This window comes from Schistocerca cancellata, chromosome 10, assembly GCF_023864275.1.
Source record: "Schistocerca cancellata isolate TAMUIC-IGC-003103 chromosome 10, iqSchCanc2.1, whole genome shotgun sequence".
Classification (NCBI taxonomy): Eukaryota; Metazoa; Arthropoda; class Insecta; order Orthoptera; family Acrididae; genus Schistocerca; species Schistocerca cancellata.
The window spans coordinates 90,712,554-90,725,927 of NC_064635.1; the positions used below are offsets into that span (position 1 = coordinate 90,712,554).

Below are 13,374 nucleotides of genomic sequence, written 5' to 3' on the forward strand. Positions count from 1 at the left end.
GACCATAGGAGATTGTATGAAGGGATTACATACCAATTACTACAATACATTTTGTAAAATGCAGAGAGAGTAATGGAAAAAATGATAGGTGCTCAAAGTTAGCATACACTAACCGCCTATACTTCTACCACTACTGTCAACTACCATTCGACTTGCAGTCACTATTTCAAAAACACGATGAAACTCAGATATAAACACACCAATCTTAAGTGCCTTACTATGCCTTATATAAAGGAAAACCTAGTATGCTACGTAAATCAAACAGTGTGATCCATTACCAAAATTACAGAACTTAATGAGAGGTACCAGGATGGAGTATCACACATACAGGTCTAAATTTGGTTGAGCATAGTAACTTCAAATTAATCATGTTGAAGTTAAAGCCTTGTTTCAAAACTTCCTGTGCAGTTAGAACTAAGGTTATCTATTTTTCATTTCTTGAGTCAATATCTACCACTTGTGGCAAAACAAACTTCATTCATTATTTCTGGAAATATTTAACATTATACGTTGTACTTGGATCACTGCTTGAACGACAACAGATTGCAATTTGGGCAATATATAATTGATATTTGTTTTTGTTAGTTGTACATACATCAACAATTACAAATGAAGCAGGTTGTAACAGTTTCACAAACCGTCATACAAGAAAATAGAGACTACGTGGCACCATGTAGCATATGATGGTGAAACTTTACCACTAAGCAGTATATACAAAACACCAACCGGAGAGTGAGCAGACAGCTATACATGTGGTAAAAGTAATAACAGCGGTCAAAGTATACCCAGTTTATGGTACATTTATTTTTCTTGTGCACGACTTTTCGATCACAGTGTACAATGGAGATAGAATGGTGGACAATGTTCCCTGAATATCTGTGATCTGAACTAACAGCTCTGTTCAGTGAGGAAAAAATTCTAATTTTTCATAAGATTTTCATTTGATCTCCATGAGCCTAGCAAGCCTACTTGATAGGGAGCCCATAAGCTACTCTAGAAATGGTTGCACAAGAATCTTGTACATGAGGCACCACCGTTATCCAGAACATACAACAAATCTTGGTCTCCTGTTTTTCTTCTCTACAACTGATTCATGTTTACCCCATTTAATTTCCTATTACTCAGGTATATACGCCACTGGTGTGGGGGTGCGGGGAGGGTATCCTGGATTTTTTCCCCAGATCTCCCGATTAAAAACAGTGTTTTCCAGGTGAAAATACACCTTTTTCTGGATGAAAAACACAATTCCCAGGGGTGGAAGTACATTTTCTCCATGTTAAGTTGCAATATACTTTCCCTTGGAGCTGTAAAACTTATCAATCCCTTGAATGGTGAAGGTTTTATATACCAGCATTGAACTTCCCAACAATTTAGTAAATTAAACAAAAAACAAAACAAAAAAAGTGCGATTTGGAAAGATCTTTATCGCTTGGCAACTTGTACAGTGTATATTTTCATACTGCAAAAGTACAAATATGAATTAAACCAAATACCGCACAATAGCTTCCAAAACACTGAAATAGAGACTGCAATGCACTTTTGTCAGCCAATCACAGCTCATGTCATGTAATCTCACCAACCAGTGACAAGAAACATTCAGAGCAAAGGACATGCGATGTAGTCTTTAGTCAGCCAATAGCAATGTTACTGTTAAGTAGTGTGAACCCACAAATAGGCACAGTTAATGGTTCAAGTTAATATACATACAGTACAGCTAAGCTTTGACACACAATATCACACGTCAAAAATGTTTTGCTGTTTTTTCCTAGGGTGTGGTTTGCCAGGATATATGGCACAGCTTAAATTGCAGCAGCTGAATATTTCTAACAAGCACACTTACAAATTTCACTGTTATGTACTGAACATTTTGAGGGTTAGCTAGCTGAATACATCTTAGACCAAGTACTTCAACTTTTCCACAGAAAAGCAAATTACACGTAAAACTGCTCAACAGCTAACCTTGCACTTTTGTCCCCTAGGATAATTATATGTTTTGCCATCATTTTGCCTAATTTGCAATCTAGGAAAGAATGAAAACAAATATGAAAAACTAACCTTTAATCTTTTTTTTAAAGCATGTATCGCCCTTCAAGGTATATCAAACACAAATGTGCTAGTAAAATTTTAAATAATGGCATAAATGGCTGGTCTTCTGAGCCTGAAAGTTTTCAAAGAGGCTTGTTCACAAAGTGCCAGGTTTTGAATGAGAGTCAAACACTCCAAGATTTAAGAAATTCATCGTACATTCTCATGTGTAACCCAATTTATCCTGCAAAGAAAGGAAATTTCCTTTGAAAGTAATGCTTCTCAAACCACCGTTCACAATATTTTACCGTGACCTGTCAGAAACGTGAACACTTGGGACACCAAACTCATTGAAAGCAGTTTGTTGTAACGAAGTATTTCATAGTCTTTGTCTTAACATTTTGCTATTGGCAAATGCTTTAGAGTGCAGTTTGGTGGTGGTGTTGTAAATGGCGCATTTTCTTGCAATTAAGGTTTTATGTTTTACTGTTCAAGTACTATTTTGCAGTAGTAGGATCAAGTACAATTCTTTAAGACTATCAGTTCTTACAAGTCAAAATTACAAAAATTTAATTGTAAACTTAAAACAATGAAGAAATTTATGGAATTGTAAGAGGTTCCCGGGTTTCCCCCATATGAGAAAATTTCCACATTTTCCCCAGTTTTCCAAGGTGTCTCGGGGCATATGCACAGTGATCACTGTCTTAGCCCTAGATATTTCAACAATGCTACAGATCTCAGAGGTGTACCGCTACCACTGTGATTTGATACTGCTGGATGTTTTCTATTTGATATAAGCATCATATTTAATTCAAAGTATTTCAAGAGGGCTGTCATCCAGCACATTTCTTACAAGCTGAACCACACATCACTTGGAAACACTATTCTAATACTTAACGACATAAATTTTCTACATAATCACAATTTGGATTTTTGCTACACAATCATAAAATTTAGTATACTTCTTTGCACACAACACATATTATACTGCAACCTTTCCCTGTGATATGGAAAGAGTGAATTTTACAGTTACAGTACACTTTCTCTGAGAAAAATATGGAAACATGCTCGCCAATTACTTGATTGCCTTAAGCTATGGGATTTTTTTTACACACACAGTGATTGATACTTAATCATACTGAAATATATAAAGCCACCGATAAGTCAAAAGATTATGACTAACTGCTTAATAGCCCACTGGTCACCCTTGGGAATGTAATACAGCAACGATTCTGCATGGTATGGATTCAACAAGTCCACAGTAGGTTTCCATAGATCTTTGGCACCATATGCATACATCCAAGTCACTCAATTACCATATGGGCAAAGAGTTGACACCTGGCAGCATAGCAAACATGTCCCATTGGGCTGTGAGGCAAAATTGTTGCCCAAGACATCAATGTGAGTTCACTACCCTCAAACCATTGAGCAAGACTCTAGCCTTCTGAGACACACAGTTATACAGCTGGAAGATGTCGTCATGGAAGTAATTGAGCATATAGGGGCACAGGTGGTCCACTCTAATGTTCACACAGTTCACAGCTGTCTTGGCACCTGAGATTATTACCACAGGTCCCATGGAAATCCAAGTGGGAGAAGAGCGTAAGTGCAGGTTTACATCTGCTATTGTCCAAAATACTAATCTCTCTAGTGGCATGCACAAACTATAAGGGGTTACTACAGGTGAAAAAAGAGGAAGAGGACTGACATAGCACAACAATTTTGTGATTGCACATGCAAGCCAATAACAAAGAGGTAGGCAGATCGTGCAAAAAAAAGAAGGATCCATCACAAGAATCATGGTAAAAGCTGTAGCCATTTTTTGAACATTAACTTTTGAATGTGGTGTGAAATACATAAAAATTCAATAAACAAATGAATTTTCTAAACTATCTGGCTGTGATACAAGGGAACAAGCATTTGCCAATGTTTTGTATCCAACAAAGCAATCTCTCTTCAAAGGACAGGCACCATACTACTATTGGTAATTTATGCAAGACTGCTCTAGGCCAAACACAACCATAAAATGTGAAATGAATTATTAAATGACAACCAGCAGAAGGGTTACCCTTGGGAATATCTAGATAATCTTTACACAATGTGTTTTGGAGACAGAACTTTTGATTTAAAGAGTTTCAAAATATATATGTTACACTCACTGTCTGACTGCCCTTCGCAGAGTCCTCTGTTCTTGAGACATTTCTCATAGAGATCCTGTGACAAAACAAAAACCATAACTAGTTTTTAAAGTTTTCATGAAATCTTTGTATCATGCTCAAAATGCAAGAGTAAGACAGTTTGCTTGAGGGCACTCAAAAGCAACCAAATGCCGCCGGTGATACTTAAACATTAAAACAAACAATATAAATCTGCACTGTCTTTTAGTTGCAATAGATAAAACTTTATCAGTGAAATACAGATAACTATGTGCCTGAAATACAAGGATTAGAACTTCAATAGTGGTGACAATTTATTTGCAAGTTATATAAAATAAATACATGTTTCAACATTTTACTGTCCCTCAAAGTAGTCACCAGTATTGTATGTTATCCGTTGCCAGTTGTGTCGACAGATCAAGTGGAGTGGTCTATTGCCCAATGAAACACTATCAGTTCTGAGCAAATGCCACAAAGTTCTTCCTTCATCTCATCAAGTTGAACTCTCAAGGCTTTTTACGTCCAGGGAGTGTGGTGGCTGATACAGCACTTCCCAGCCCCACTAATCAAACAAATCAGTAACTTTGTGCACTGTATGCATCTGGGAACTGTCCTGCAAAATGTTGGCTAGGTCCTGCACAAACTGTCGCCATTTCTTTCTCTAAGATGGTTGCAGGCTGCATTCCAAAAATGTGGGTACTGCACAAACCGATGCTATATCTTTCTCTAAAATGGTTGCAGGCTGCATTCCAAAAATGAACAGCGTAAGAGTACAAAGCAGTGACACTTTCTGCAGGACAGTGCTCAGTTGCATATGGCCCAAGTTGTGACTGATATTTTTGACCAATGGGGGCTGGAGAGTGCTGTACCACCCAGCAAAATCCTCAGACTTAAGTCCTGTGACTTTGACTTGATTTCTAAATCGAAGGAAGCACATCATCACATTCACTTCAGAGCTATTATAGAGATCTCTAGCGCAACAGACTGCTTCACTTCAATTGTCGGCACCATGGGCACTGAGGTCTCCTCCAAGTTGCACATCACTGGCAACAGGTTATACACAATAATGGTGACCATTCTGAAAGACAGAAAAACTTTTGAAACATATATTTATTTGGTATAAGTTTTAATTAAATATTTGCCACTACCGAAGTTCCAACCTTCGTATTTTCCCCATGTTCTCTCCCTTCCTTTTTTCTTCTGATTTGTTTGGGTTTGGTATTTTCTAACAGTGTAATCATGAGCTCAAATTCATAGTAACAAAGGAACTGTCTTAAGTTATGTCAAAAGAACCACACAGGCAGTCATTCCAAGTGAAGGACAAGTGTCAGGGAAACTGCTGATGACATAAGAATTATCTTATTCTCTGTTCTGCAATACATTTGATACACTTACTGAATATCAGACCAGCTTTCTTACTGGTTCCAGGACTTATTAGCAGCTACAACTCTAAAACAGTTTTCTAAATGGTGTGAAATCATCAGATATAAAACTGACTTCGTGAGAACACCTACAATGTGTTATAAGGCCAATAATTTTCACTATACTAACATTAAGAGTACTAGGGGAACTACACTGTTAACTGCACAGGAGGAAGTGGATGGTGAGAAGAAGTACATCAAAGTTCTCCAGAAAGAGGAGGAAGTGTCTCATCACACAATAGAACTTATTTTACTTTTTCTCCATCCAGGAACCAAATTGCATTCTTCTGAGCCCAGAATTTGGGCCACGTCAAGGGCTTCTTTCGTGACTAACCATAGATTGTCGAGGTTGCATCTGTAGCGAAAATTGGGACAACCAGGAGTGTTTCATGTCTTGCACAGCACCACAGTAAACTTATCATCCTCATTATCATAACCCAACTTGATAATGTTTGCTTTCACTGGGGCCACCATGTTCTTATGCATTACAGGGTTCTCCATGTTTTCCAGTTTGTTGTGGAGTCACCAGGCACTACCTGTGCTGGTGAACAGTCAGGTGGCAGCTCTTCAATGGTCATGTTGAAGAATCTTTCACAGGATCTCCGGCTGAGTCTCTTTTGAATTCGTGAGATGTTCTTTGGGAGCTGGGATTCCCTCAACCAGCAACCTAGAATCTAGCTTTGGTAGGGGCATGGGTTTCACACATCCCACTGTTATTCAACATGTTTCACTTAGGCTTTTGTTGAAATTCTTCATGTATGTTGATCTGGTCTCTTGTATTCAGCCAGAGAGAGGCATAGTGCTTGTACCGTAGTACTCGAGATAGTAAGTACTGTTCCCCACTCACATGATAGAAGAAAAAAAAAAAAATGGAGCTTATATGGAGGGATAGATAACACTCCACCAGAATGTCTAAACTCATTGGAGTAAGTGGCAACCAAATGACTACTCTGTTTGGTGTGTACAATCTGAAACTGGAGACACACCATCAAGATTTTTGGAAAAATATCACCTACACAACCAGAAGATAACAAGAGCAGATAAGCATTGAATTTGCTTGTGAAGAATGGAAAATATATACAGTAGACGTCCGATGTAACGTGGTTGACGGGAAACACGCTTTATTCCTGTGTTAGCTCTTTGAAGGGCAGGCAAATCTGTAACGAACCACATACGTAGACGGTTTCAATTGGCGGTGGTCACTGTGGCTAACCACATAATATTTTCTCCCTTTACCACTCAGGGGCCAGTAGTCTCTCTGCCAACCAGCTAATTGTTGCCTAAAATGCCGCTAGATGGCAGTGCAGGTCATCTGGGCGAATTTTTGCCACGTATTCAGAACAATAGTTGATACTACTTCATTGTTAGCACTGTTCTTGGAAGCGGCGTGCAGTATTCTCTGTAGCTCTTCGTTATACAACTATTTTTGGTAAGTAATTGCTTATATTTATGTGTTGAACACGTATAAGTCTTTATGTAATGTAACTTTAAATTGAAATAGAATTTTCCATATTTTACTGACAAATTTCTGTGTGGTTAGTCCAGCTAACCACCGCCCTTCTGCTCCATCCAGTGTATTTTCTTCGTCCCCATCGAATATGTCTAGCCGAAAAGGAATAACTGAGGATGAATGTTACCGAATTTTATTTGAAGAAATGCCTTCTAGTGACAGCAGTGTTGACAGTGATGGCACTGATGGAAATGACCCCACATTCACGACTAGCTGTTCGAGTTCTAGTCTTGTGTGCAGTCGTGTGGTTCTAAATTTAACCAGTGGTCTTCATGGAAAGAATCATATTATTTTCATGGACAATTATTTTACATCATATGATCTGTTCAAGGACCTAAAATCCAATGGTGTGTACGCTTGTGGAACAATAAATCCCTGAAGGAAAAACATACCAAAACTCAAGGAGGAAAAGGAACAGGATTAGAGGGGAATTCGATTACAAAATAAGCAATGATGGCATAGTAATCTATAGATGGAAAGATAACAGGGTAGTCAACTTGATTTCAACATGTCATTCACCATCAGATGTGTCCATAGCAACTCGAAAAATAAAAGATGGAACAATAACCAATATCACTTGTCCAATTGCATTGAAAGGCTACAATTCCAGTATGAACTATGTGGATAATTTTGATCGTCTAAAGGCAGACTACGCTATTGACAGAAAAAGCAAGAAATGGTGGATGAGATTGTTAATCCACTTTTTAGACTACAGTGTTACAAACGCGTTCATTATGCACAAAGAAATCGAAATGGAGCAGTTCTCCAATAAAGACTTCCGTAGAGAGGTGTACAAAATCTTGTTGGCTCCAAAAATAGTTTCAGTGGCAGCTAATTTTGCTTCTGTATCCCAAAGTAGCACAGCAACTCATATCAAATCACACAAACCATTGGTAGACGAAAGTATTCGCCACGAAATCAGTAAACATCAACCAATTCACTCATTAGATTAGATTAGATTTACTTTCATTCCAATTGATCCGTAGTGAGGAGGTCCTCCAGGATGTGGAACATGTCAGAAAAACAATACATGACAAATCTTTACAACTAAAACAAATAAGCTAATGTACCATTCCACAGGTCCCAAGTGGAATGATCGTCATTTTTTAATGAACACTAAGAGTCATTTTACAAATACTAATGTACTGAATTTAAAATAAAAAAGTTTATTATTTATTTATAAGGTAATAAACATGTAATACAACTACTGAAATACTTATTTACAATGAACACATTACTGCACTGAAATGGTGCAGAAGTTAGATTATACTTACACACAACCACACACACACACACACACACACACACACACAGACACACAAATTTTCAGTGAACACATTACTGCACTGAAATTGTGCAGAAGTTATGTTGTACTTATATACAAATCAGTTGGTTTTACTAAGAAATTCATCAATGGAGTAGAAGGAGTTGGCCACCAATAAATCCTTTAGGCTTCTCTTAAACTGAATTTCATTGGTTGTTAAGCTTTTTATGGCTGCTGGCAAGTTATTGAAAATGTGTGTTCCTGAATAATGCACACCTTTTTGTACAAGACTAAGTGACTTTAAATCCTTGTGAAGATTATTCTTATTTCTAGTATTGATTCCATGAATTGAGCTGTTGGTTTGAAAAAGTGATATATTTTTAATGACAAATTTCATTAAGGAATAAATATATTGGGAAGCTGTAGTTACCGTATTTACTCGAATCTAAGCCGCACTTTTTTTCCAGTTTTTGTAATTCAAAAAACCGCCTGCGGCTTAGAATCGAGTGCAAAGCAAGCGGAAGTTCTGAAAAATGTTGGTAGGTGCTGCCACAATTAACTTCTGCCATCGCATATATATGTAGCGCTACACTGGCATCCTTTGTAGGCACAAAGATAAATACTGGCGCCAAAACATCTGCGTCAGTAAATAAAATTAAAAAAAATAATTGGAAGACGAGATTTTTTCTCTCCGCCCGAGTTTCGACCACTGCATTTTCATAAATTATCCAATGAAGTAAATACAAATTCCGTATTGTTCATCTTCGAATGTAGCAGAATTTCAATGTACTACGAAAGTCCGACTGGCAAGACTGGGATTTTTGTCAATATGGCCAATTCTACGTTCTGAATTTTTTCCTACCTGTGAGAAGAGATGGTTGCTAATAGGAACCTGATGAAATGTGAATCACATGCAGTATTCTCTTCACCAAAAGAATAATACGAATATAAACATTTTGTCATGTATTCTTTCGTGTTTGTTTCTATCTCATTTAAATCCTGTCTGCCTAATAAACTACGAAACTAGAGTGAGACAACAGCAAACGCGGAAGAATATACGTATCGTGTCATGTTTATATTCGTATTACTCTTATGCCTAATAGTGATACAGTCAGAAATGAAGCACGGCAACTGACTAGATTTTTAAATCGAAGATGACTAATTTCTGTGCAGAATTTGATGTACTAAAGAAGCGGCCGCAAAGACTTTCAAACGGAGAAAAAATTTCGCCAAACTCTCGTTCAGAACATGTTCTATCATACGCAGTCTATTATTTGGTTCTTGTTGATCATTATCAAAGAAAGCAGCAGTGTAAGTAACTACAAATAGCAGTCTCTTGCCATTGCTTCGCTAATGAGACGATTCCTCTCTTTTTTTAATTGTAGGCGGCGGTAGCGTGCACAAAAGCAAGCCATGCCACGAGCAGCGACAGGCCGTAAACACGCACGATCAGAATGCGACAAACAATGCATGACACAATATAGTAATGCATTTTCAGCTTAGAGTGACTGACGTAAACACCTATAACACAGAAAACGGCACTTATCAGATCAAAGCAAAATAAGCAATCAATTCAAACTAGACGAAGCACGTGAAAAAGGAAGAGTATCCGTGTAAATACGGACGGAGCGCCTGACGCATAGCAATGGCTATATGGTAAAGCTTAACTGCTAAGCTTACAAGTCGAACCAAACTACTGTAGCTGTATCGTCATTCATTCGGCCTAAATTGTGTCTCATATTACAATGGACCAACTTTGTTTCGATTTGGGGGTGCGGCCTAAAACTTTTCTCTCCCCTTGAATATTGAGTCTCAAATTTCAGGTGCGGCTTAGATTTGGGAATTTTTTTTTTCCTTTATTTCGAATCTCATTTTTCAGGTGCGGCTTAGATTCGAGTGCGGCTTAGATTCGAGTAAATACGGTAGTATCCCTAGTTCCCTAAACAGGCTTCTGCAGGATGTTCTTGAGTTCACACCACATATAATTCTTACTGCACGTTTTTGTGCCCGGAAAACTTTAGCTTGGCTTGATGAATTACCCCAAAAAATAATCCCATATGACATTATGGAATGAAAGTAAGCATAGTATGCCAGCTTTTTCATTTTTATATCCCCTATGTCTGACAAAATTCGCATTGCAAACAGAGATTTGTTAAGACGCTTCAGCAGTTCTGTGGTGTGCTCCTCCCAGTTGAATTTATTATCAAGCTGTAATCCCAAGAATTTAACACTGTCCACCTCTTCTATCTTCTTGTCATCATATGTTAGACATATACTCTTGGGACACCCCTTACAAGTTCTGAACTGCATGTAGTGTGTTTTTTCAAAGTTTAGTGGCAAAGAATTGGCTAGGAACCAGTGATTAATGTACACAAATATTTTATTGGCTGATCTTTCTAAGACTACACTTGATTTGCTATTTATTGCAATGTTTGTATCATCGGCAAACAAAACAAACTTGGCATCTGGTAATGTTACTGATGAAAGGTCATTGATATACACAAGGAAAAGTAAGGGCCCCAAAATGGAACCTTGTGGGACCCCACATGTAATTAGCTCCCAGTTGGATGATGCCTGATAGCTTGATACATGTCTCTTTCCTAATAACACCCTTTGTTTCCTGCCAGAGATATAAGATTTGAACCATTTTGCAGCATTTCCTGTTACACTATAATATTCTAGTTTACTTAAAAGGATATTGTGATTGACACAGTCTTTGACAGATCACAAAATATACCAGTTGCCTGCAATTTTTTGTCTAATGAATTAAGTAAATTTTCACTGTAAGTGTAGATAGCCTTCTCAATATCAGAACCTTTTAGAAATACAAACTGTGACTTTGACAGTATGTTATTTGAGATAAGATGGTTATAAAGACGACTGTACATTACTTTTTCGAAAATTTTTGAGAATGCTGGCAACAGTGAAATTGGACGGAAATTTGATGCTATTTCTTTATCTCCCTTCTTAAACAGTGGTTTAACTTCAGCATATTTCAGCCATTCAGGAAATATTCCACTGATAAACGACTGGTTACACAGATAGCTTAATATGTTACTTAGCTCAGAATCACATTCTTTAATTAACTTTGTTGATATTTCATCATACCCACTAGATGTTTTTGATTTTAAAGATTTTATGATGGACATTATTTCTGTTGGGGTAGTGAGGGTCAAATTCATATTATGGAAGTTACTTGAAATGTCTGGTCTAAGGTAATCCATAGCGGCATCTACCGAACCTGACAACCCCATCATCTAGAAGAAGTGCAGTTTGCAGTTCAAAGAAAAATATAGTGTGAACAGTTTGGATGTGTTCAGTGTGCAAAGTACCTTTGTGTCTGAGAGCAGGCAAGAACTATTTCAAGAGATACCACGAAAATAAAAACTAGTTATTTCAAAGTTCAACCACCAAATATCGAATTTTTATACTGTAATGGGGTGGTGGTTACCTGTTGTGACCACATTTAATGTTAATATTTTGTTGTTGTTTGAGTGAATTTTTACAAACTCAATGTATAAAACATGTCAAGACAATAAAACAAATGTGTTACAAGTAAAAGAAATTTGAAATTTGCAAATAAATTTTCTTGCCCCACTAGGGTAAATTTTAGTGGTGTTTACCTGCCCCTCAAAGAGTTAGAGCATACACTCAATACGTCGAGAGTGAGCCGTGTTATGGCAAACTATGAGTGGAAAGAAAAATACATAATGCAATATTATACATAGTGTACTTAAATTTAAGAGTATTAGAAGTAAAACATTTCAAAAACTTACCAAACAAGGCACAATAATTAGACAAACTTCACTCAAAAGTCGACCAAACAGTAACACGAGTCAATACACTAAAGTACACTAGCAAGCACAGTATGATAATTTATAACAGTGCCTGCATGCTACAGCACATCATTAGTCTAATGCCTTAAAGAATTGGGTTGGGCATAATCCGTATCACTTCAAGCAGGGTAACTTCATAGTCTCTGATTTTATTGAATTTAGCATATGTTAAAATTCAGGAGTAAGTAAGAAACACAACTTTTTGTTTTCTCCAAAAAAAAAAAAAAAAAAAAATTCCTGCCCCGTGATACAGGCCCCAAAGATGACACTGCGAACACCAGTTTGAAGATGCAAATTTTGGAATTTTTTTTAGAATGCTGTATATCTATAAATGTTTTAGATATTTTGATAGTTTTTTTTTATTTAAAAGATAATTGTTTCATAATTACAATGGTTTGGACATATCTCTCAAAGTTCTTTTACTGTCGCCTTTTGAATTTTTTTATAATTTACAGATTTTTTTTACTTCAAAAATGCCAATCCAAACAAGTTTGATTTTTTTCTGTTTATTAGTACCATGTAGTACTATATTCTCTGTAAAGGAGAGCTTCCACTTTTAAGATGGCCAGATTTTATTTTTAAAAAAATCATTTTTTAACTTTCAAGGGTATTGTATGTCTCAACTGAATTTGTTTCTTACTAATTTCTTTGTTAAAATGATTATTTCTATTGTCTTTGTTGCAGTTCGTCAGTTTCTTTGTCATGGTTGTTCATTGCAGGTTTCTGTATTGTACTTGTTCAGTGCTGATTTGTTTACTGAAGAGGTTTCTAAGAAATCTGAGACCATCCGGAGAAATCTGTGTTTTCGTGTGGAATTTGCCAGTTGACGCATTTGCAGTGTGTTTTGTGAAAAGGACTGTTGAAATGTCTTGACTGAGGCCAGAGGAGAGTGAAGTGTGCAGACTATTTACATATCCATAAGAGGGTGGTATATAAGACAAAAAAACATACTATGTTCAGGTTGGGAAGAAGTGTTCTCAATTCAAGACTGTTTCAAAGTGAAGATGTTTCCAGTGACGACCTTTTGTGTTCTAAATGTTTTGACAGAATAACAACAATAATAGTATCTGGACAAGGTGAAGCCTCCCATGGTGCAGATGATGCAGACTTTGCATCAATAGAGGGACAATTAAATACCCTGAATCAGTCAACTACAGAGGTT

At 37.0% G+C, this 13,374-nt stretch overlaps 1 protein-coding gene across 12 annotated transcripts in view; it reads right to left on the reverse strand.

The window, feature by feature from the left end:
* The window catches only part of LOC126106495 (speckle-type POZ protein-like), a 131,088-nt gene that overhangs the window by 92,805 nt on the left and 24,909 nt on the right, over nt 1–13,374 (reverse strand). For 10 of the 12 annotated variants that reach the window (XM_049912809.1, XM_049912810.1, XM_049912804.1 and 7 more), the window contains one exon: nt 4,185–4,239. The exons of the other annotated variants lie outside the window; for them this stretch is intronic. In XM_049912809.1, coding sequence (XP_049768766.1) covers nt 4,185–4,225 — 41 coding nt within the window. In that variant the 5' untranslated portion in view covers nt 4,226–4,239. The remainder of the gene's footprint in view (nt 1–4,184; nt 4,240–13,374) is intronic. 12 annotated transcript variants of the gene reach the window in all.